Raw genomic sequence first — 25,892 nt, 5'->3', positions numbered from 1 at the left:
CGAATATACTACGTAACTCCCATCTATGTTAAACCAGACAGTTGAACGCTTTCTTCGTAACTCTGTATCTTTAGTTTTTAACTTTGCCAATTGTAATACGTTGTATTTGTTATGTAAGTGACTATATAGATAGTGGACCTGAATGGGTATTGAGCCCGGAAATAGTCTTAGATTGAAAAAGTGGCTGGTATCATTTTCTTTTTCTTCCATAATTGTGAATTGAAATGTATACAGCTTCTTGGCCCTGTGGGCAGGGTGACATGCTCAGTAAATCAAAGGCAGCCTTTTTCTAAGTGTTTTTTTGTTCTCCAAAGGCCACTGCTGGTATTTGTGGTGTTGTATCCAAATACTTTCTGGTGCATAGTAGGCGTTCAGCAAATGTTAATTACCCCTTTTCCATTGCTATTATATTAGACCACAGGTGTTATTTTGTCAGCACATTCGTCTTCAGAGTACTTGACTTTTACAGCTGTGTTACAGGTCACTCCTTTCTCTTAGTGTTCCTTAATATTTAGTTTTCAAGAAAACACCAGATGCTATGCATCATTTTAAATGGCACTTTGAGATACCATCTCACACCAGTTAGAATGGCAATCATTAAAAAGTCAGGAAACAACAGGTGCTGGAAAGGATGTGGAGAAATAGGAACACTTTTACAATGTTGGTGGGATTGTAAACTAGTTCAACCACTGTGGAAAACAGTATGGCAATTCCTCAAGGATCTAGAACTAGAAATACCATATGACTCAGCCATCCCATTACTGGGTATATACCCAAAGGATTATAAATCATGCTGCTATAAAGACACATGCACACGTATGTTTATTGCGGCACTGTTCACAATAGCAAAGACTTGGAATCAACCCAAATGTCCATCAGTGACAGACTGGATTAAGAAAATGTGGCACATATACACCATGGAATACTATGCAGCCATAAAAAAGGATGAGTTTGTGTCCTTTGTAGGGACATGGATGCAGCTGGAAACCATCATTCTTAGCAAACTATCACAAGAACAGAAAACCAAACACCGCATGTTGTCACTCATAGGTGGGAACTGAACAATGAGATCACTTGGACTCGAGAAGGGGAACATCACCCACTGGGGCCTATCATGGGGAGGGGGGAGAGGGGAGGGATTGCATTGGGAGTTCTACCTGATGTAAATGACGAGTTGATGGGTGCTGATGAGTTGATGGGTGCAGCACACCAACATGGCACAAGTATACATATGTAACAAACCTGCACGTTGTGCACATGTACCCTAGAACTTAAAGTATAATAAAAAAAAATACTTGGAATTTTGCTACATAGATCAAATAGAGTTTGAATATTATATATTCTCCTTTTTAATAAAAACAGACTAAAATATCTGGAGTAAAAATAAATAAATAAATAAATGGCACTTTGATGTGGGCAACAGAAAAATGGAAGAACCTGGGTTCTCAGTAAGCTAGTGAATTAACCAATCCTTATGTCTGCCTGCTCCTAGACTTTGTTATATGGAGAATAAGTTTTTTTCATTGTTGAAGCCAGTTTCAGTTGGAGATTCCAGAATTTTAGCCAAAAGCATCTTAAGTAAGACCACTATATTAGATTATTGTGAAGATTAAAAATACTAAATATATGTAAAGCACCTGGCACACAGTATGCACTCCTTAAATACAGAACAGACACACTGTCATCAGAGATCTCTTTTCTTTTCAGAGACATGATAATGAGGTGTGGCACAGGTACCATAACACTACCAGGTTATAGAGCTTTTCCATCATGCATTTGTCGCTTTGTTGCTGGTTCTTTTCCTTTGCCAGCCATACTGTGCTTCTGCTACTTTTATTCTCTTTTTATTATTTCTTAACTCTTCTATTCCTTGTTACTTCTCCTATTTTGTGACTTTTGGTATGTATAATCTTAACTTTTATAATCACAACTAGCCAACTGGAGTAACCTTACCTGTAATACTCAGCTCTTGATTTTTCTCCCTTTGTGTTGGTTGCTGGATGTTCCAGGACAGCTTTTTGGCCACAAGAGATTTTGAAAATGTCTTGTTTCTTTCCCCCCTTTGCTGGTTGAGGAACTCCTCTAGAAGCTGAAAAGTTCTAGATAGCTGAGTCACACAATGTATATTTTATAAATTAAAAAAAAATACCATTAGTCAAGATAGGTGTTATTGGAGAAAAGTATATTTTCTTGCAGAATGACTTTTTTTCTCCTCTTTTATTTTAGAATCAAGTTGTATTTGATCATGTATCCCCATAATGTTAGACTAGAAGTAATAAAACAGATTATTGAAATGTTTTATAAATATTATTTTAGAAAAATGCTAGGTGGTAGGGAATAATTATAGAAATCAGGCTTATATTTTTAGTAAAAGTAATAGGCTTCATAATTAAATTCTAGTTGACAGCTTTTTGGGTTTTTTTTTTTTTTAATAATGTCAACTTTTATTCTAGGTTTGGGGTACATGTGCAGGTTTGTTACAAGAATATATTGAATGATGCTGACATATGGGGTTTGATTGATCCCATCACCCAGGTAGTGAGCATATTGCCCAATAGTTTTTCAATTATTTTCTCCCTCCCTCCCCCATCTACTAGTCCTCAGTGTCTATTGTTCCCATCTATATGTCCATGGGTACCAATTGTTTAGTTTCCACTTATAAGTGAGAACATGCAGTATTTGATTTTCTGTTCCTGCATTAATTCAGTTAGGATAATGGCTTCCAGCTGCATCCATGTTGCTGTAAAGGACATGATTTCTTCTTTTTTATGGATGCATAGTATTCCATGGTGTATATGTATCTCATGTTGTATATTCACTACACCACTGGTGGCACCTAGGTTGATTCCATTTATTTGGTATTGTGAATAGTGCTGCAATGAACACATGAGTGCATGTATATATGGTAAAATAATTTATATTCCTTTGGATATATACCCAGTAGTGGGATTGTTGAGTCAAATGATAGTTCTGTTTTAAGTTCTCTGAGAAATATCCAAATTGCTTTCCACAGTGGCTGAACTAATTTATATTCCCACCATCAGGGTATAATGTTCCCTTTTCTCTGCAGCCTCACCAGCATCTGTTGTTTTTTGATTTTTTAATAATGGCCGTTCTGACTGGTATGAGATGGTATCTCATTGTGGTTTTGATTTGCATTTGTCTAATAATTAGTGATGTTGAGCTTATTTTCATATATTTGTTGGCCACTTGTATGTCATCTTTTGACAAGTGTCTGTTCGTGTCTTTTCCCCATTTTTTAATGGGGTAAATTGTTTTCTGCTTGTTCGATTGTCTAAGTTTTGTGTAGATTCTGGATATGAAACCTTTGTTAGATGCATAGTTTGTGAATATTTCCTCATATTCAGTAAGTTATCTGTTTAATAGTTTCTTTTGCTGTGCAGATGCTCTTTAGTTTAATTAGGTTCCATTTGTCAATGTTTGCTTTTGTTGCAATTGCTTTTGGTTTCTTTGCCAGGAAAACTTTGCCAGGGCCGATGTCCAGAATGGTATTTTCTAGCTTATCTTTCAGGGTTTTAATTTTTTTAGGCTTTACTTTTAAGTCTTTAATCCATCTTGAGTTGATATTTGTGTATGGTGAAAGGCAGAAGTTTAGTTTTAATCTTCTGCATAGGGCTCACCAGTTATCCCAGCACCACTTGTTGAATAGGGAGTTCTTTACCCATTACTTGTTTTTGTTGAGTTTGTAAAAGATCAGTTGGTTATACTTGTGTGGCTTTATTTCTGGGTTCTCTAATGTCTAACCTGGGTTCTCTAACCTCTAACCTGTTACATTGGTCTATGTGTCTGTTTTCGTACCAGTACCATGCTGTGTTGGTTACTATAGCCTTGTACTATAGTTTGAAGTCAGGAAATGCGATGACACCAGCTTTGTTCTTTTTACTTAGGATAGTTTGGGCTATTTGGGCTTGTTTCTGGTTCCATATTAATTTTAGAATCGTTGTTTCTACTTCTGTGGGAAATGTTGTTGGTAGTTTGATAGGAATAACATTGAATCTGTAAATTGCTTTGGGCAGTGTGGCCATTTAAAAAATATTGATTCTTCCTACCCATGAGCATGGATTGTTTCTCCATTTGTTTGTGTCATCGCTGATTTCTTTCAGCAGTGTTTTATAGTTCTCATTGTAGAGATCTTTCACCTCTGTGGTTAGCTGTATTCCTAGGTATTTTATTCTATTCATGGCTAATGTGAATGGTATCGTATTCTTAAATTGGCTCTCAACTTGGATGTTGATAATTTATAGAAATGCTCCTGATTTTTCAAATTTTTATTTTGTATCCTAAAACTTTGCTGGAGTTGTTTATTAGAACCACAAACTATTGGACAGAGACTATGGGGTTTTCTAGGTATAAGATCATATCTTCTTTGAAGAGACTTCGTCTTTTCATATTTGGATGGATTTTTTGTCTTTCTTTTGCCTAATTCCTGGCTAGGACTTCCAGTACTATATTGACTAGGCATGAAAAGAGTGCACATCCTTGTCTTATTATAGTTCTCAAAGGGAATGCTTCCAGGTTTTGCCCATTCAGTTTGTTGTTGGCTGTGAGTTTGTCATAGATGGCTGTTATTATTTTGAGGTATGTTCCTTTGATGCCTAATTTGTTGAGGGTTTTTAAAATGAAGGGTTGTTGAATTTTATTGTATTTTTAAAATTTTATTTCAATAGATTTTGGGGAGCAAGTGGTTTTTGGTTACATGGATAAGTTCTTTAGTAGTGATTTCTGAGATTTGGTGTACATGTCACCTGAGCAGTGTACAGTGTACCCAATATGTAGTCTTTTTTCCATCACATCCCTCTCATCCTTCCCCTTGAGTCCCCAGAGCCCATTATATTATTATTATGTCTTGCATCCTCATGTATTAGCTCTCCTGAAGCTTAGCTCTCATGTGTAAGTGAAAACATACAATATTTGGTTTTCCATTCCTGAGTTACGTCACTTAGAATAATGGCCTCCAACTCCATCCAAGTTGCTGCAGAGGCCGTTATTTCATTCTGTTTTATGGCTGAGTAGTATTCCCTGGTGTATATATAACACATTTTCTTTATCCACTCCTTGGATGATGGTTATTTAGGTTGGATTCATATTTTTGCAATTGCAGAAGTACTGCTATAAACTTGTGTGTATGTGTCTTTTTCAAATCTGGAGGCATCATATTACCTGTTGATATGGGTTGGCTGTGTTCCTACCCAAATCACATCTTGCATTGTAACTCCCATAATTTGTTCATGTTGTGGGAAGGACCCAGTGGGAGACAATTGAATCATGGGGCGGTTCCCCCATACTGTTCTCATGGTAGTGAACAAGTATCATGAGATCTGATGGTTTTATAAGGGGAAACCCCTTTTGCTTGGCTCTCATTCTTCTTTTGCCTGCTGCCATATGAGATATGCCTTTAACCTTCTGCCACGATTTTGAGGCCTTCCTAGCCATGTAGAACTGTGAGTCCATTAAACCTCTTTCTTTTGTAAATTGCCCAGTCTCGGGTATGTCTTTATCAGCAGTCTGAAAACAGACTAGTACACCTGACTTCAAACTATACTATAAGGCTATAGTTACCAAAGCAGCATGGTACTGATGTAAAAATAGGCACATAGACCAATGGAACAGAATAGAGAACCCAGCAATAAAGCCAAATATAGCCAACTGATCTTCAACAAAGCGTACAAAAACATAAAGTGGGGAAAGGACACCCTATTGAACAAGTGGTGCCAGGATAACTGGTAAGCCGCACATAGAAGAATGAAAATTGATCCCTATCTGTCACCATATACAAACATCAACTCAAGATTGATCAAAGCGTTAAATATAAGGCTTGAAACTATAAAAATTCTAGAAGACAATATTGTAAAAACTCTTGTAGACATCAGTCTAGGCAAAGAGTTCATGACTAAGACCCCCAAAACAAATACAACAAAAGCAAAAATAAACAAATGGCACTTAATTAAACTAAACAGATTCTGCACAGAAAAAGAAATAATCAACAGAGAAAACAGACAACCTACAGTGTGGGAGAAAATATTTGCAAACTATGCATTCGACAAAGGTTGTTGAATTTTACTGAAATCCTTTTCTGCATCTATTAAGAGGATCATAGGGTCTTGTTTTTAGTTCTGTTTATGTGATTAATTACATTTATTATTTTGCATCTATTAAACCATCCTTGCATCCCAGGTTTAAAGCCTGTTTGGTCATGGTGGATTGGCTTTTTGATGTTTTCCTAGATTTGGCTTTCTAGTATTTTGTTTAGAATTTTTGCATCTATGTTTATCAGAGTATTGGCCAGAAGTTTTCTTCTTTTGTTGTGTTTCTGTGGGGTTTTGATATACAATGATGCTAGCCTCATAGAATGAGTTAGGGAGGAGTCCCTCCTCCTCAATTTTTGGAATACGTTAGTAGGATTGGTACCAGCTCTTCTTTATACATCTGGTAGAACTAAGCTGTGAATCTATCTGGTCCAAGTTTTTTTTTTTTTTTTTTTTTTTTTTTCCCTGGTTGGTAGGCTTTTTATTACTGACTTAATTTCTGAACTCATTATTTCTCTGTTCCGAGTTTTAATTTCTTCATGGTTCAATCTTGGGTGGTATATATTTTTAGGAATTTATTTGTTTCTTCCAGGTTTTCTAGCTTGTGTTCATAGAGGATTTCTTAATAGTTTCTGGGGGTTGTTTGTATTTCCATGTAGTTGGTGGTAATGTTCCATTTGTCATTTCTGATTGTGTTTATTTGGATCTTCTTTTTTTCATTATTAGTCTAGCTAGTTGTCTCTCAATCTTATTTATTTCTTCAAAAAAACAACTTTTTTTTTAATCTTTTGTATCATTTTTCACATCTCTGTTATATTGAGTTGCTCTATGATTTTGGTTATTATTTTTCTTCTACCTTTTTGGTTGGTTGGTTCTTGTTTTTCAAGTTTCTCTAGTTGTGATGTAAGGTGATGTTAATTTGAGATCTGTCAGGCTTTTTGATGTGGATTTTCAGTGCTGTAAACTTTCCTCTTAATAATGCTTTAGCTGTGTCCCAGGGGTTCTGGTATGTTGTATCTTTGTTTTCATTAGTTTCAAATAATTTTTTGGTTTCTGCCCTAATTTCATTGTGTACCCAAAAGTAATTCAGTAGCAGATTGTTTAATGTCCATGTAATTGTATGGTTTTGAGAGATTTTGGCATTGACTTCTTTTTTTTTTTTTTTATTGCATTGCACTGTGGTCTGAGAATGTGATTGGTATGATTTCAGTTTGTTTGTGTGTGTATTTTTTGAGAACTGCTTTAGGGATGATTGTGTGGTCAGTTTTAGAGTATGTGCCATGTGCAGATGAGATTAATGTTTATTCTGTTTTTGTTGGGTGGAGTGTTATGTAGAAGTCTGTTATGTGTCAAGTTCAGGTCCTGGTATCTTTGTTAGTTTTCTGTCTTGATGATATTTCTAGTACTGCCAGCAGGGTGTTGAAGTTTCCTACTGTTATTGTGTATTTATGTAAATCTCCTTGTAGGTCTCTAAGAACTAGAACTTGCCTTATGGATCTGGGTACTCCAGTATTGGGTGCATATATATTTAGGATTGTTAAGTCTTCTTGAATTGAACTCCTTATTATATAATATCCCTCTTTGTCCTTTTTTGATCGTTGTTGGTTTAAAGTCTTTTTTGTGTGAAATTAGATTAGCACCCCTTGCCCTTTTTCATATTGTGTTTGCTTGGTGAATTTTTCTCCATCCGTTTAATTTGACCCTATGGATGTCACTGCGTATCAGATGGGTCTCTTGAAGACAGCATACAATTGGGTTTTACTTCTTTATCTAACTTGCCACTGCGTGCCTTTCAAATGGGGCGTTTAGCCTATTTACATTCAAATTTAACACTGATATGTGCAGATTTGGTCCTGTCATCATGTTGTTAGCAGGTTAATATGCAGATTTGATTGTGTGGTTGCTTTATAGTATCAATAGTCTATGTACTTAAGGGGATTTTTATGGTGCCACTAACAGTCTTTGATTTCCATGTTTAGCACTCCTTTAAGGACCTCTTGTAAGGCAGATCTGGTGTTAACAAATTTCCTTAGCATTTGTTTGTCTGACAGGAATCTTATTTCTCATTAGCTTATGAAGCATATTTTGGCTGGATATGATATTCTTGTTTGGAATTTGTTTTATTTAAGAATGCTGCATATAGGCCCCAAATCTCTTCTGGCTTATAGCATTTCTGCTGGAAGGCCACTCTTAGCCTGATGGAGTTCCCCTTACAGGTGACCTGCTTCTTCTCTCTAGCTGCCTTTAATATTTTTTCACATTGACCCTGAAGAATATGGTGAGTATGTGTCTTGGGGATGGTCATCTTATATACTGTCTCATATGGCTTCTATTCATTTCTTGAATTTGAATGTTGACCTTTCTAGTGAGGTTGGGGACATTCTCATGGACAATATTCTCAAATATGTTTTCCAAGTTACTATCTCTTTCTCTCTGTGTTTTAGGGATGCCAGTGAGTTATTGGTTTAGTCTCTTTACATAATTCCACATTTCCAGAGGTTTTGTTCCTTTTTTTTATTCTCTTTGTTTTTGTCTAACCGAGTTGATTGGAAGAACTGATCTTCAAGCTCAGATTCTTCCCTCAGTGTGGTCTTTTCTGCTGTTAGTACTTCTGATTATATTATGAAATTTTTACAGTATGTTTTTTCAGCTCTTTCTATTGGTTTTGGTTCTTAAAATGGGAATTTTATCTTTCAACTCTTGTTTTATTTACTTCTTTAGATTCTTTGGATTTGCTTCAACTTTCTTCTGAATCTTGATGTTCTTCATTCCTATCTATATTCTAAACCTTTTGTCTGTCATTTCCACCACTTTTGTCTGGTTAAGTACCATTGCTGTGGAGGTAGTGCGGTTGTTTGGAGGTAAGAAGACACTTTGGCTTTTCCCGTTGCCCGAGTTCTTGCACTCATTCTTTTTCATGTGTGGGCTGATGTTCCTTTAATGTTTGATGTTGCTGTCCTTTGGATTTGTTGTTGTTTTGTTTTGCTGCGGTAATTGTAAAAGTGATGTGTCTCTTGATTACTTCTGGGAGCTCCATCCCAGGGAAATGCAGAGCTGCTGCCAGCCCAAGTGCTCAGGTTGGGGTAGGATGGCTGTACTGGGGACCCTGGTAGGGAAGCTCTGCCCAGTGAGGAGTAGCACTGGCAGAGACCTGCACGGAAAATAATCTGGCCTCTTCTCTGTAAGGCTGCTGCCGTGTGCTGGAGGCCAGCAATATTTTGGGCTCTTCTCTCCCTTCTCAGCCTGAGTGTAGTAGAGGTGGGGGCTGAGGCATTGGCCAAAATGTCAGGCCTATCAGTTACCTCTGGGAGCTTTATCCCAGAAGAATTGCAGAGCTGCTATTGGCCTGAATTCTTAGGTGGGGTTGGTGTGGTTGTGTTAGGATCGCAGGCCAGTGGGCTTTGCCTAGACAGGTGTAGCAGAGGCAAAGCCTGCAGTCCGTCCATTCCTCAGCACCATGAATATGGCCCCTATCCTGGGGGCATGTGAGAGAGTCTGGCCTCCCTTGTTGGTGGATCTATGGTAGCTAGTGCAAGAGTGCTCAGGAGTCCAAGGCCCTTGGGCATCTTTATGTGCCTGAGTGGCAACTCTGCCCACCCGGAAAACTCCAGGCAGCCTGTGTCAGTCTGGAGGCCTTGGGAATAGAGGGTCTGTGGGTGGTCTCCTGTGTCCAGGATTGCAAAGGTTCATGGCATAAGTGTGAGCCTCTGGGGGCTTTTGCTGACTTACCATTTCCCTGTGGTGGGGAACCCCCCTTGTCTTCCTGCCAGTCCTGGGTGGGCAGCTGTCCTGTCTTGCACTTCTCTGCTCTCTGTGCGTCATGGTGCTCCCTTGATGAATTCCAACATGTCTTCCTGGATGATTCAGTGGAAGAGCTTGTGTTTACTGGCTACTGTGTATCTTCTCCTTGAGAGCAGCATACACTGGCTGCTTCTAATCAGCCATCTTCATACCTCCCCAAACAAAAATTCTTAATAACAAGAGCTAACCAAATACAAAATCAGTAGAAGAAAAGAAATAATAATGATCAGAGCAGAAATAAATGAAATTGAAATGAAGAAAATAATACAAAAGATCAATGAAACAAAAAGTTGGTTGTTTTAAAAGATGAAATTTACAAACCTTTAGCTAGACTAACAAAACAAAAGAGAGAAAACACCCAAATAAATAAAATAATAGATGAAAAAGACATTCAGCCAATACTGCAAAAATTCAAAGGATCATTAGTGGCTACTATGATCAACTATATGCCAATAAATTGGAAAATCTAGAAGAAATGGATAAATTCCCAGACACACGCAACCTACCAACATTGAACCATGAAGAAATCCAAAATCTGAGCAGGCAAATAACAGTGAGATGGAAGACGTAGTAAAAATCTCCCCAGAAGGAGAAGCCTGGGACTTGATGGCTTCACTGCTGGATTTTACCAAATATTTAAAGAAGAAATACCAGTTCTACTGAAACTCTTCTGACAAATAGAGAAGAGGGGAATACTTCCAAACTCATTCTACAAGGCTAATATTACCCTGATATTAAAACACATCAAACAAGAAAACTATAGACCAGTATCCCTGATGAATATTGATGCAAAAATCTTCAAAAATACCAGCAAACCAAATTCCAAAACACATTAAAAAGATCATTCATGATGACCAAGTAGGATTTATCCCAGAGATGCAAGGACGGTTCAGCATATACAAATCAGTCGGTGTGCTACATCATATCAACAGAATGAAGGATCAAAATCGTATAATCATTTCAATTGATGCTGAAAAAGCATTTGATAAAATTCAACATCAGTTCATGATAAAAAACCTTCAAAAAACTTGCTATCACAGGAAGCTCACCCTGCATTTTTCCCTGGAGGAATGGTTCAGTATTCTGTAAATCAGTATTCACAGCTACTTTATAGAATATAACTGCTGGAAATAACAAGAATCAGCTCTATTTTTATTGCAGGAACAGTTGGAGAGGGTGAGTCTTATGGGTAAGTTACCTCATACTCATCTTTTAGCCCTGCTGTTTGTAAATTTCCATGTGCGAGAATTCTGTTTTAGGACCTGTTATCTTTTGTAGAGAGCCAGTTTTCAATCTCTCATTGATTTTAAATAAGTTGTAATTTTGACTTATTATTTTGAGTTAAAAATAGTTTTAAGTCAAGGTCTTTCCTCTTGTGAAAACTCGATTATCTCTGCTCAATTTTAATGCTGTTTGATTAATGACAGCCTCATAAGGCTGTAAGTTTTTTAATAACACCCCAAACTCTGATAACTTTTTGAATATCTTATTTGATTTTCTAAATTGGAGGCTGGCACATTTTTTTTTGTAAATGGCCTCATGGTAAATGTTTTAGGCTTTGCAGGATGCATGAGAGCTCTTGTCACATATTCTTGTTTTTACATATCTTTAAATATGTTTTTTAAAAACATTTTTAGCTTAGCGTCCAGGCCAGATTTAGCCCAGAATTGTAGCTTGCCAATCCTCGTTCAAACATTTTCAATGTGCTGTACCATTAGCTTTCCCTCTTTAAGACAGTGACATGTACTTCACCAGTATAACAGACTTGCAGATGCCCTACTGTGCCAGTCTTCCTGATTTCTTTTGACAAAATTTGCGACCTTTTTTATTTGGAGGTAATAAATATGTTGAATAGATTTTATTGTTCTCACTGTTCTCACTAGAGCCTGATTAGCATGAAATACATGTGAAAAGAAAAATAAGGAATAAGCACAGCCACTTAATTTTTTTATTCAGCAAACAGAAGGAATGGGAAACTAAACTTAATTGCCTATGTACCAAATGTAAGCCATTTTAATATAACTCCTTATTTAATCCTTGTGATAATCAACAGGATGGCATACACATTTTTTCAGATATTTAACCTAATAGTACTTAGTTAACCTAATTAAGAAATCACTGTCCACTGGAAATTTCTGCAATGATGAACTTGTTTTATATCTGTGGTCTACATTATGGCTATTGAGCGCTTGAAATGAGACTAATGCAACTGAAGTTTTTATTTATTAATAATTTTAATTTCAATTTAAATGACCACATGTGGCTAGTAGTTACCATACTGGGCAGCATAACTTGAAGAACTTCAATAATTTGTTCAAGTTTAGACAGTAAGTTCTGTTTAACTCCTAAGCTTATATATATATAATTTTTTTTTTTTTTTTTGAGACAGAGTTTTGCTCTTGTTGCCCAGGCTGGAGTGCAATGGTGCTATTTCGGCTCACTGTAACTTCTGCCTCCTGGGTTCAAGCGATTCTCCTGCCTCAGCCTCCCAAGTAGCTGGGATTACAGGCATGCACCACCACACTCAGCTAATTTTGTATTTTTAGTAGAGACAAGGTATCACCATGTTGGTCATGCTGGTCTCGAACTCCTGACCTCAGGTGATCCACCAGCCTCGGCCTCTCAAAGTGCTGGGATTACAGGCACGAGCCACCACTCCCGACCCTAAGCTCATATTTTTTTTCGGTTGTGCCATACTGCCTCCTCAATAAAAGTCAAGGAATCTATGAAGACAGTAGGAAAGAATGGTAACTGTAAGGTAACTTATTACCTTACAGAGTAAAAAATGTGGAGAAAGTACTTAGGCAATGTTCAAGGTATATTAACTTTTAGGCTATGAGCTCAATGAGTAAATCCATAATCTGGAATACTAACTAGATCATAATTATCAAGCAATACCTATGAAATTATTTTATAGTCTACATATTATTATTGCATTATATGAAGTAATGTGAGTATACTCTGTGATCATTAGTGTGTTGAAAAAATTCAGATATTAACATACTTTGAAAGTATTTGTCTTATATCCAGGGAGTAGTCTCTTAGGAAGAAGTAAAGTCTAGTCAGATATTTCAAAAAGAGCTTTTAAATGTTATAAAATTTTACATCCTTCCTGTAGTATAGAGCTTTTATTAACAAAATTTCCCTGGTTCATGGGGACCATACTTGCATCAGTTTTAATATACATTTAAATTATACCTGACATAAGTATGGTGTGGAAATCTTGTTATTTCATTAATGAATACCAACTGGGTATAAGAAATAAAAAAAGTGATGTCTTTAAGGGAAGCATGCATAGATAAATAATTCTGTGATACTGTTTCCTGTACTAGAAGGAGGCATGGGGGAGAAAAATAAACAAAACTTATCTTCTTAGTGTTGACTCTTAATTTTACCCTGTATTTTTACAGCCCCAATCTAAATCAGAGTCCTGCCCAGTTTAAACAGGAAATTACTTAACTGATTGATGCCTGAGTAGCTTCCCTTGCTCTTCTCAGAAAATATTAAAAACAGTGTCAGAAATGAAGTATAGGCACTATCACTGTCATTGGAGAACATTTAGAATCCTTTAGCCAATGACTCTTCTAGGTGTTGCACAGTTTTATTTGTGTGTAAAACAAGGAGACCGCTTCCCTCATGATGTCCTTTGTCAAAATTCAGGAAGCTTCTTTCCCTACTAAGGAATCAGAGTGTTAAAATATTTGTACCTTGGAAAGCTTTACACTTGGCCTTGCTGAATGGATAATCTTTCGAAATTATTTTGGTACCTGAATAACACTAGAACACTTTATTCTTAGAGTCAGTACTTTTCCTGCATTCTTAATTCAAATCAAGTTATAGCTAAAACAAAGATCACTTTTTGCTTTAGGTTTAGCATGAAACAGGTAAAAGGGAATGCATTGGGAAAATTGGGGCAAAGGATTTATAATAGAAATAATTCATTTTTATGGATAATGTTAATATAAATTGTATTTCAAGATGCAGCCTGCATCACTCAGTACTCCAGACCACTCTTATCCTTTACATTCTCCAGAGCATTTATCAACTTGTAATATAACATATAGTTTATTGCCTGTCTCTTCTCTACTAGAATGTCATTTGTATGAGAGCAGGAATCTTTGTTTTGTTCACTGATATATTCTAAGCACTAAAACCAGAGTCTGGCACATAGTAGGTGTTCAACTGATGTTTGTAGACTGAATGAATACCAAGACCAATCCCACTCCATCCCTCAGATTTTAGTAATTATTACATTGCTATATTATTATGTAATAATATTCCAGATAAATATTATATTGCTATATTCCTTATGAAGTAGTTAACAAACAGGTAAAAATAGTACTCTGCCATCCAGTATGAGAAGATAATTTTATGAACTGTGTCTTAAAAATGTATGAAGTAATTTGGAGTGTTTGAATATTTAATATATTATAGTGAAACCAATAGATTACCTGAGATTCTTCCAGAATTTATTAGGAAATGGAAGATGGAAAGCTTTTCAACTAAAAAGGTGTTTTTGATATATCTTTCTCAGATGGGAAAACTGACAACCATGCCTGCAGGTCTGATATATGCATCTGTAAGTGTACATGCAGTCAAAGAAGAGGAATCCAAAAAGCAGCTAGTGAAACCAGAGCAGGTAATTTGCCTACAAAGGTTTATGAACTTTGTATAATATCAAGATAACACAAAAGCTATATTTTTTAAAATTATCTTTACTCATCAAAAATGTCTTAGAAGTCTTTGTTAGGTAGGTTTTAAAAGTTGAGAGAAATAGTTATGAAGTATCTCAAAAGACAATATGTAACTCAAACATCTAAAATTCTAACTCCAATGAAAAACAACTGGTGGTTTTTCTTAATGAATAATCAATAAGTAGTAGAGGGTGTTAGACGTTCTAGGCAGTCTGATTTTTCTTTCTTGAAAAACGTATACAGGTACATTCAGTATTAGGAAACTTCAGTTTAAGAGATTCATTAAGATCTCAGTTTTGGAAGTGACCTTAGATGTTTTCTAGATCAACCTTCTGTATGGTACTGTAATTCCCTCTATAGCAGGCACATTTAGTGGCCATATATCTTCTACGTGAATAAAACTCTAGATAAAGGAGTCTAAGGAGCCCATTCCATTTTCTAAATCCTCTCATTTAATTTAAGGTCCTTTCCTTATGTCAGACAGAAATTAGTCTCATAATCACTTCTACCTGTTGGTACTGTATCTCTTGCATTGGTGCCAAACAGAAAACTTCTCTCTTTCAAAAAACAAGCCTTTAAATATCAGTTATACTTTAAGTAATTTTGCTTCCAGGATAAACATTTTAAAGCATTTAGTTGCTTCAGCTATTTCTCATACATCACAGCTCTGAGTTCCTCACTATCATGATCAGCCTCTGCCAAGCATGTTCAGGATAGTTAGTGTTTTCTTCAGGTGTAAGTACTTTGTTTTTGTTTTTAAAAAGCACTTTGGTTTTTGGTGCCATGACTTGGATGTATGAACCAAGGTGTTTTGACTGCTACAGGACAGAGTCAGTCTCTGACTTCTCCTCTTCTAGATGTTATATTTCTATTAATGCTGCCTAATATCGTGTTAGTTTTTATGTTTGAGTGCTCAAAATCAACCATGCTCATAAGCAGCCTTTGACCGTGATACAGTAAGCATGTGGTTCTCTAAAATTCATTAAGCCTTTTTACATGGACTGCCAGTAAGGTATGCCTCATCCCAGTCTGTACTTAGGCATTTGAACTTTTTGGACTCGTTGAAGGTATATTTATACCTGTTTAAATTTTACCTTGTTGATCTGGCTTATCATGCCAGCCTGTTGAGCTGTAATTGTGGTTACTAATTCTATTCATCATTGTGCTTTTTATCTCTTCCCACTTTAAGACATCCCTAAGGTTTATCTACACACTTAATAATATGTTTTTGAATCAGACCTGAATTTGAATCCTGCTTCCATGACTGACTAGTTAGATGACATTGGGCAGAACTCTTAATGGTGTCATAAGTATTCTGTTGTATGAATGTACTACCATCAAATAAATGTAAAATTTTCATAAATTTTTGGAAATGTAGACTATTTCCAGCTATTGCTATTGTATTCAGTACTTGTTGAACCACTTTGTATTGAATCTTTATATACGTCTATAACCATTTCCTTAGAATGAATTTCTAGAAGCAGAAGTGTAGGTCAAAAGGCACAAAAAATTGGTAATATTGCCAAACTAACATGCATAAAGGTAATATTCATAAATTCAACCAAAAATATTTTCTAAGCTCCTCTATATATATTTGTGAGGCACTGTTCTAATTACTAAAGTTTATTTTCATTAATGGTCTAGGGTAGAGTCATTTTCCTACCCGCTAACTGATTCTAAGTATTTTTTTAATTTTTTCTTTTTATTAATCTTAGGAGGATGTTGATTTTAAGGCTTCCTTGACACTCCCATATCTGGACAGCTCAAATCTAGGTAGGAAGATAAATCCCTAATGACTGAATTTAATTTTTGAAATTTTAAAATAAAGTAGTGCTGTTTATTATGGAATACACAGTATTCCTTGGTATTTATTGTATTCCCCAAGTACATTTTAAATATCATTTAATTGAATTACTCATTAAACAAAGCTGGTTGCCAACTACGTGCTAGGGACTATATACAAAGTCAGGATCCAATCCTTGAGGACTGTAGAATTTCTGAAGGGATTAAAATGTGATTTATGTGCAACATTTCTAGCTACTTTTATTGTGTAAAGTGAGCTATACTTCCGTTTAAATCTATAATAATGCTTCTACTAAACCAGAATACTTTATGAATGAAGTGTTCTAGTTATTTGGTTATTTGAATCTTTTGGTAAACTTGTAGCTAAACAGAAAATCTGTTTTAGTTCAACTCTTCTCACTAAGCGTCTTTTTAAATATTCTCAATGTATTCCTGCCTTATATGCCATCTAGTGAACATAATTAAATCTCTCTTTAATAGAAAACTCTGTAGGACCATGAGACAATCATTTTTTTAACCATGAAATCTACAGTGTTCAGATCAGTAAAATGACTAGCAATTGGAATGCATGTATATAGCCAGCCCTAGACATCCCTGAACATTTCTTTTTAAAATCCCTCTATGAGATGAATTGTACTTATTTTCTTGTCATTTGCTTGTTGTCACTGAGAAATAACAGAAAAAATGCTGATTTGAGAGTTTTAGTTACTTTGGTTCAATTTAATTTTAAATGTGGTTTTATAGCTTACTAAATGTAATCATAATTTCAAAATCAGAACAAACAATTTCTATCTATACAATAAGTGGCATTTAACCCCAAGGCCTCCAAAATTTATAGTGAGAATGCTCTTCTCAGTGGAGACTATAGTAACATCCTACTGGCTAGCTCTTAAAATTCTTACAGTAGAGCTGAAATCCTGTCATCATAAACCTTTCAACTATGCCCATGCCTTAGAAGGAAAATACTTTAAAACACTGGTTCTTAACCATCCTGACCCCTTTGAGAGTCTGATAAGAACTTTGAATGCTGTTCCTAGAAAACTTCATATACAAAATTTTGTTTACAATTGGCAACAGATAAAGAACCTGAATCCGTGAGACACGGTGCCTCACACTTATAATCCTAGCACTTTAGGATGCCAACGTGGGCGGATTGCTTGAGCTCAGGAATTGGAGACCAGTCTGGGCAACAGGGTGAAACCCCGTTTCTACAAAAAAATACAAAAATTAGCCAGGTTTGTTGGGGGTGTGCCTGTAGTCCCAGCTACTCAGGATGCTGAGGTGGGAGGATTGCTTGAGCCCGGAAGGTTGAGGCTGCAGTGAGCTGTGTTCATGCCACTGTACTCTAGCCTGGATGACAAAGCAAGACCCTGTCGCAAAAAAAAAAAAAAAAAGAAAGAAAGAAAACTTAATCAGCAGGTTTTGATGGGGACAGAGGAGAGAATAAGAACAATGAGTGTAGTAAAGTTTGGAATTGGGATGTGTAAATAATAGAGAGGATAGAAACATGATGGACAAACATGTAAGTAAATAACGTTGCCCACTCTAACACCAGTACATCCACATATATCTCTCCTTTCTAGGGGAGAGGGGAAACTTCTCTACTTGCAGTGCACCTGCTTTTTATATATAAAATGCATCTTTAATATAAAATATGCATCTCTCACCTTTCTAATTGCAGTTGCCAATGTGGTGAATTTATTTATTTATTTTTTCTTTCTTTTTTTTTATTTATTATTATTATTATACTTTAAGTTCTAGGGTACATGTGCATAACGTGCAGGTTTGTTACATATGTATACCTGTGCCATGTTGGTGTACTGCACCCATCAACTCGTCAGCACCCATCAACTCTCAACTCGTCATTTACATCAGGTATAACTCGAGAAACAAGAAATGGGGAAAGGATTCCCTATTTAATAAATGGTGCTGGGAAAACTGGCTAGCCATAAGTAGAAAGCTGAAACTGGATCCTTTCCTTACTCCTTATATGAAAATTAATTCAAGATGGATTAGAGACTTAAATGTTAGACCTAATACCATAAAAATCCTAGAGGAAAACCTAGGTAGTACCATTCAGGACATAGTCATGGGCAAAGACTTCATGTCTAAAACACCAAAAGCAACGGCAGCAAAAGCCAAAATTGACAAATGGGATCTCATTAAACTAAAGAGCTTCTGCACAGCAAAAGAAACTACCATCAGAGTGAACAGGCAACCTACAGAATGGGAGAAAATTTTTGCAATCTACTCATCTGACAAAGGGCTAATATCCAGAACCTACAAAGAACTCAAACAAATTTACAAGAAAAAAACAACCCCATCAAAAAGTGGGCAATGTGGTGAATTTAAATCTAAGTATTAGTGTAGAAAGATAAACACTAACTCTTTAATCCTGGTATGGGAAGTAAAGAGCCATTTAATGGTAAAGCAAGACTTTTCTGACTTACTACTGGAAAAACTTTACCAAACTGACACTGTCTTATGGTTTATATGTCTTTTAAATTTTAATTTAAAAAGCTGACATAAAATTGTATGCATTTACCTTGTACAGCATGATGCTTTGAAGTATATATACATTATGGAATGACTAACTCAGTTTACATATGTATTACCTTAAATAGTTATCATTTTTGTGATGAGGACATTTTATACCCACTCTTAGCATTTTTCAAGAATACAATATAGTGTTAACTATAGTTTCATGTTTGTTGTTGATAGAGGACCAAATCCAAAGTCATTAATCATCTAGTTCCCTTGCTGTTGATTTGTAAACTTGATTCTTTCCAGTTATATCTTCATGAAACACCAAGCTTCATAGGATGATTTATACCCTAAATATAAAAGCCAAAAAAAAAAAAAAGTTTTTTTTTTTTTAAAAGGAAGTAAGTCCCTACCTGCTTAAATTTTTCATTGTTCTTTTGTGTATGTTTGTTTTTATTAAATACTAATTAGAATAAAAAGGCTGTTCAAAATATGAAAGGTATGATATGATGATAACGATGTACAGCTGTGTGCCTACTACCCAATTTAAAGGAAAACAAAATCCCCTGTGTTCCTATTTCATTCCATTCAGAGGTTATCATTACCCTGAATTTTTACTATTATTCCCCTCCTTTACTTTTAAATTTTACCTTATATGTCTGTATTGCTAAGCAATATGTTTTTTGGGTTTTTTTAAGTAAACTTATATTCCTGAAATTCATCCAAATTTTTCCATGTTGCTGTAATTTTTATATTTACCCCGTAATTTCTAATATTTCTTTGTACGAATATGTCCCAATGTATCCATTTTACTGTGGATGGACATTGGGTTGGTTGTAATTAAAATGATGCTATGAACATTATTATACATAACTCGGGGTGTGCAAAAACAGTAGTTTCTCTAAATATACATAAGAGTAGAACCACTATATTATACTATATTTGGCATCTTTTAATTTCTGGGTTTTAAATAGTCTTTATAAACAGTTTACCACATCATTCCTGTATTTAAGATGGTTTTTTCAAAGTATTTTATCAGCATTTTTAGTTGTTTTTAGGAAGAAGGCTGATTAGGATTCCTGTTCTGCCATACTGCTGTTACGGACAGTCCAGTTATTTTACGTTTTTGACATGAACATTTTTTGCCTGTAGCTCCCTATATATACTGCACCACCGCTTCAGTCTAAATATGTTGAAGAGCAGCCTGGTCATTTACAAATGGGTTTTGCTTCCATCCGGACTGCAACTGGTTGTTATATTGGCTGGTGCAAGGTAAGTCAATTCTGATAGTGGTTTAATATCAGAGGTTTCTGATTTAATTGTTCCAGTTACCTATTGATGTGTAGAAAACTAATCCAAAACTTAGTGGCTTAAAACCATAACCATTATGTTACATCTTATGATTTTGTAAGTCACAAATTTGATCTGAGTTCAGACAGATGATTTGTCTGTTGCATGTGACATTGACAGAGGTGGCCCAGTGGTGTTCATCTGGCAAATGAGCTGATCTAGACAGTCCAAGACAGCTTTATTTGCATATCTGGCACCTTGTTAAAGATGGCTGGATGGCTGGGTTCAGCTGGGATTATTGACTAGAATGCCTACACATGGCCTCTCAAGCATGGTGATCTCAAATAGGTCAGATATAACTTAACATGGGTAGTTCAGGGCTCCTAAAGACAATGTTACAAGTGGCCCTAGGCAGAATTTGTGAGGCTTTTTGCCTATCATCAGATGTCCAAGAAAGTCACTTCTACAGCATTCTATTGTTAAGTCACTAAGGCCAGCTTCGTTTTAAAGGGAAGGGAATTAGATGCCAATTCTCAGTAGAAGTTGCAGCAAATAATTTGTGGCTGTATTGAACCTACTGTACCCCTACTGCATAAATTAAAGTAGTTCAGCAAGCATTTGTGTCACCTAGCATGTACACAGTATCCCTCACTTTTTATGTGAAGTTCTGAGATTACTTCTGAATATTTTCTTCTTTGGCTAAGCAAAGTGTTGTTTACTTGTTGGGGTTATCCCATAAGACCATTCTAGCTACAGTAAGCTATTGGGCAAGCTAGAATACACGTGACTTTAATGCTTAGCCTTCAATTAGTGATATCCATCAGCAGAGTGGTGGAGTAAGCTGATACAACACTAATGTTTCTTTATCATCACATAAACATAATTGTGTTAGCATCGGTATCTCCAGTGTCAGTGTCTTAATGTTGGTACCAGTGTTTTCATCATTCTGACCTAGTAACCATGTGACTTTTCCCCAGCTATAGCCTGATGGTGAACCACTGTTCTTGTTTAGTTTCTTCTATCCATTATCTTTAAAAAGAAATCTAATGAGCTTATAAAAAATAATGTATGCTTAGGTGAAATACCAAATCAATGAACTCTGATAATTCCAGATGATATTTCATTCAAATATCTGATAAATATATGATGTTATTTTTGAAAACTTGTGTTTGTCATACAATTTTTATGGTACTAGTTGTACTACACGCTACTAATAGTTTGCTCTAAGAGGGAAATACCTTAACCAATTATGGTCTGAATCATGTCCCTATGACTATATGCCAATAGCTAGATGATTCAGACTTAAGCTTCCTGAGATGTAATTTTCCATAATGTTCTCAAATTTTTCTTCAGTGAGATAAAATGTTCCTGAGAGGTCTTTAAATTGCTATTGTAACTATCATCCAATTTAAGACTCAAAAGAATGTTTTATTCCATTAGTATGCTCAAACAAATAGGTTGAAAAAAGGCAATTTCCAATGCATTTTGTCCTAAATGTAAACAACTTTTTTTTTTCTAATTTTCCCCTAAAAATGTAATCTATTCTTTAAAAATTACGTCTGACTCAAATTTGTTCCGCATTAAACCTTGAATCATGTAGAGCAAATTCAATTTCTACTACTGCTAGCTTAGTGTTTTGAAATTTAGATAGCACTGACCCCATGTGGTAAAAATGAATTCTTTAGCAGAGATAAGAAAAAAATTTTTTTAAAAGATGACTTAATGGTTAAATGATTCCCAATCGACTGGTCAATAGATATTTTAACTTTGAAGGTGCAATATTCTCAAGAGAGTCCCTACAAAAAAGTAGTTCAATAGCAGTTAGAATTTATGCTGATTTGTGCAATTTTAAACCAAGATGAACCTCTGCATCTCTCTGATAACCATTAAAATATCTAAGATAAAATTACAAAACCAAGCTACCTCTATAACAAAAACTTATTTCTTCCCTGTCCAACATAATAATCTCTGTTTTCTCTGCTTTGAAAGTCTTTTTTGTTCTGTTTTTATCCCATGGTTTCATAGCAGCTAGTTCAGAGAAGGAGACCATATATTTGGATTGTGTTTTCTGGTTCCATCAACAGAGTACAATATGACCATGAGTAAATCATTTTGTGACTTCCTTTTTTTTTCTTATATAAGTGAGATAATACCTAGCACTCAATAAATATATTTAACACTCTTTTGCACTAAAATAAATCAGTTAGAGACAGGTAAAGTTAAAGATTTGCTTTAAAACTTTAATTCCTCCGATGGATTAACATAGTTTTGATTTCTAGAGAATTTATGTTCCTATTTAAAAACAGGATAAACAGTAGTCTGTGTAGGATGATTTCTGTCCTGTGGTAATTTAGATTTTTTTTTTCTCATTCTAATGTGCAATAAGAAAAGGGAGGAAGATGAAGCCCTTTGCTTTAGACTTTTTGTTCTTTTTTTCCCTCTACAAATCATTATGTTATTGCTACTGCATCTTTATTAATCAGATGTTGCTTCTAAACTGATATATACCTCCCTTCTTGCTTTATTTAAATTCCATTTATTTTTCTAGTTCGTTATAACATAAGATGATAGATCTTTATTTTCTTCACTATCATTTCTGCTCTGATTATTTCATAGACATCCATTTATATGAGAAAAATGGTATAAATGTTATCCATGTTAAATAGAATGAAAAGCAGAAAATGAAAACAAGCTAAGTTAAATGAGTATTCTGATAGTAAATACACAGGAAAGCTGGATTTAGATTTGGGCATAATGCTAAGTCAACCTTTTAATATAATCTCGGAGGTGCAGGCAATTTTGTCTCATTATCAACAGCTTCAAAAATGCAGGTGTCTTCCCCCTCCCCTTTTTTTTTTCTGCTTAGGGTGTTTATGTCTTTGTGAAAAATGGGATAATGGATACAGTACAATTTGGAAAAGGTAGGTGAGTAAATAATTAGAAATGTTGTATTGTGTTTTTAAATTGCTTTGTTTAAATATGAGAAAAATAAACTTGGTATGTTACCCATTATCATGCATTTGCCAACTCAGAAGATACTCTCTATAGCAATTTATTGGTAATAATAGCAAAGCAATAGTATTCATTATTCAGCAGTTGTTAGTGGCTAAGGTGTTGTACTAAACATTTTACATAATTTTTGTCACAATTCTGTTAGTATTGGTATTATAATTATTCCCATTTTACAGATGAGGGCAACTGAGGTTTAGAAAGGTTAAGTAGGTTATTGAGGTTACATAACTACAAGTGGTAGTGCCAGGATACAAACTGAGGTCTGTTTTAACTACTAAGTCTATATTATATATCATAAAGCATAAATTAAAAACATGTCTCCATTGTTGCTAATTAGTTTAAGTGCTATTTGCTGTTAAAATACATTGTATTTTGCTGTCAACGGCTAGGAAATGTTATAGCAATCACTAACCCTGGAATATTTAAGCTAATGTTTAAAAAGCAATTATATTTGACTCTAGCTTGTTAATGGTATTTAGCAACAGATACAGCTTTCTAATATTCTTGGCTTATGCCAGTTGTCATAGTAAATATGTATGGGAGATAGAAAGATGAGCTAAAATTTTGAATGTTTCCATGAAGTTGATGACCTGTTTTTGAATTATCATTATTTAATGTATTAGGAATAAATTCAAAATTATATTCCTCATCAATCATTAGGAATAGGATTAAATATGTGATTGCCATTAAATAATTAACTATGATAGAAAAGTATACTTTTGGAACTAGAAACAATTTAAATATATAGAAAGCCAAGAAATCTGGACTTTCACCTACTCTTCATCTACTTTTTATCTAGGCTCAGTGATGATTAACCAACAGCAGTGGCTGTCTTGAGATTATTAGGGAGTAGTGGCAAGCAAGGTCTAGTAGCTGTGTATATCCTTAAACTATTATTCAAAACTCCTTTATAAAGTATCTATTTCGGTTCTCACTGGAGGCTACCAGTGTTTGAACAGATAAGGGCAGAAGCATGTTCATTATAGAGATATAATACATACACAGTCAGAAATTTACCTTATGGTAACCCATATTAAGATGTGCCCTCTAGCATTACATTTCTTTATAGTAATGACCACTGGTATCATTAAGAAAAGAAATATTAAATCACCTATAGAAGGAAAATGTTATTTCGTAACAAGTAAATATATCTAGTTTTTTAGGTTGCTACTCATATCGTCATTATATATAGCTCTTTTGAAGAGTGTTTAAACCTTATTATTATCTTAACAAATCTCTTTAACCTTCCTGCATCATAACTGTATAGAATGCCCAGTAGAATTCAGTTATTTATGTTAATTTTTAACTGATTTCTTGAGATGCTTATGTCTATCTGAAGAATCCTCCTCGAGACTTTCTTCCGAAAATGGGAGTTATTACAGTTTCAGGATTGGCGGGCTTGGTTTCAGCGAGAAAAGGTAGGGTTTTTAAGAGTATATTCTCTCTTAATGCCACGATATTAGTTTCTGAATTTTATGATCATAAGAAAACCTCATGTGCTTTATTGAATATTATCTGGATAGGCTACTGTAAAGATTTTTCGATTCTGTATTACAGCATGCTTACTTTTATAAGGACTTTGTGTTTTCAAAACTATAGCTATTCCAAAGGCAGTTCAACGTCATTAGTCATTAGGGAAATGCAGATAAAAACTAGAATGAGATACCATGTCAGTTCTAACAACATTGGTCAGGATGAGACCAAGAGAAAATAAAATTTTATCTCATATATCAGTATCTCTGTCTCAAATCTTTAAAGTAGCCCCCAGAATATGGGGGATCATGACTGAGAAAATTAGTTTGAGTGATTAGTATATATTTTTACGTTAAGATAAAACTCTCAAGAAATTTTTTCGGTAGTTAGCGACTCTTAAGGTCTTAAAAAAAAAGTTACCTAGAAAACAAAATGACAAATTATAATTTTAATAGGAACAGCTGTATATTCAAAAAAATTTTATTTCAAAATTATGATACAGTAGATTCATACAATTCTATCAGTTTTAATATATACATAGAGTCATGTAACCATCACCACAACCAGGATACAGAACAGTTATATTATTCCCAAAAAGTACCTCATGCTATCTGTCTGTAGTCAGACCTTCTTCCCACTTCTAACTCCCAGAAACACTGATCTGTTCTCTGTCACTCTAGCTCTGCCTTTTTGAGAATGCCATCTAAATGGAATCATACATAGACTGGCTTCTTTCACTCAGATTATCAAGATTGTTGCATGTGTCAATAGCTTGTTCCTTTTTGTTACTAAGTAGTATTTCTTCATATGGATGTGCCACAGTTTACTTTATCACTTACCTGTTGGACATTTGGGTTGTTTCCAGCTTTTGGTCATTAGGAATAGAGCTGCTATGAAAATTTGTATACAGGGTTTTCATTTCTCCAAGCCCTTACTAAGCTAGTGTAGTTCTCTAGTCACTAGCCATTTTGGTCACCTTTCAGTCATCCTTTGTCCACACTCCAGTTGGCAGACATTGTCCCCAAACTAAATTGCTTATATTTGGAAGGCACATCTCTGAGCCAGTCTGGAATCTGATGTCAGGTACTTTGTAGTTTGTTTTTCCAGCTATAGTCCTAAAAGCCTCAACTCAAGGCATAATTAGGTACAAAACTGCTGTGCAATTATAAGAACATTCTAGCATCCTAACTCTAACATATATATATATCTCTCTCTCTCATATATATAACATATATAACAGATATATGTATAACATATATATATGGCATATACATGAGAGTTAGGATGG

At 35.1% G+C, this 25,892-nt stretch overlaps 1 protein-coding gene across 5 annotated transcripts in view; it reads left to right on the top strand.

Annotated features, from left to right (window-relative positions):
- Positions 1-25,892, top strand: part of LOC105483650 (apolipoprotein O like) — a 96,774-nt gene that overhangs the window by 29,463 nt on the left and 41,419 nt on the right. For 4 of the 5 annotated variants that reach the window (XM_011744619.2, XM_011744614.2, XM_011744615.2 and 1 more), the window contains 4 exons: positions 14,383-14,487; positions 19,982-20,101; positions 22,986-23,040; positions 24,451-24,549. In XM_011744619.2, coding sequence (XP_011742921.1) covers positions 14,383-14,487; positions 19,982-20,101; positions 22,986-23,040; positions 24,451-24,549 — 379 coding nt within the window. Of the gene's footprint in view, positions 1-8,938; positions 11,038-14,382; positions 14,488-19,981; positions 20,102-22,985; positions 23,041-24,450; positions 24,550-25,892 lie in introns of those variants that run through there. The other variant, XM_011744616.3, reaches the window with a different exon arrangement.

The sequence above is a fragment of the Macaca nemestrina genome, chromosome X (genome assembly GCF_043159975.1).
Source record: "Macaca nemestrina isolate mMacNem1 chromosome X, mMacNem.hap1, whole genome shotgun sequence".
Taxonomy (NCBI): Eukaryota; Metazoa; Chordata; class Mammalia; order Primates; family Cercopithecidae; genus Macaca; species Macaca nemestrina.
This window is presented reverse-complemented; position numbering and strand designations above follow the sequence as displayed.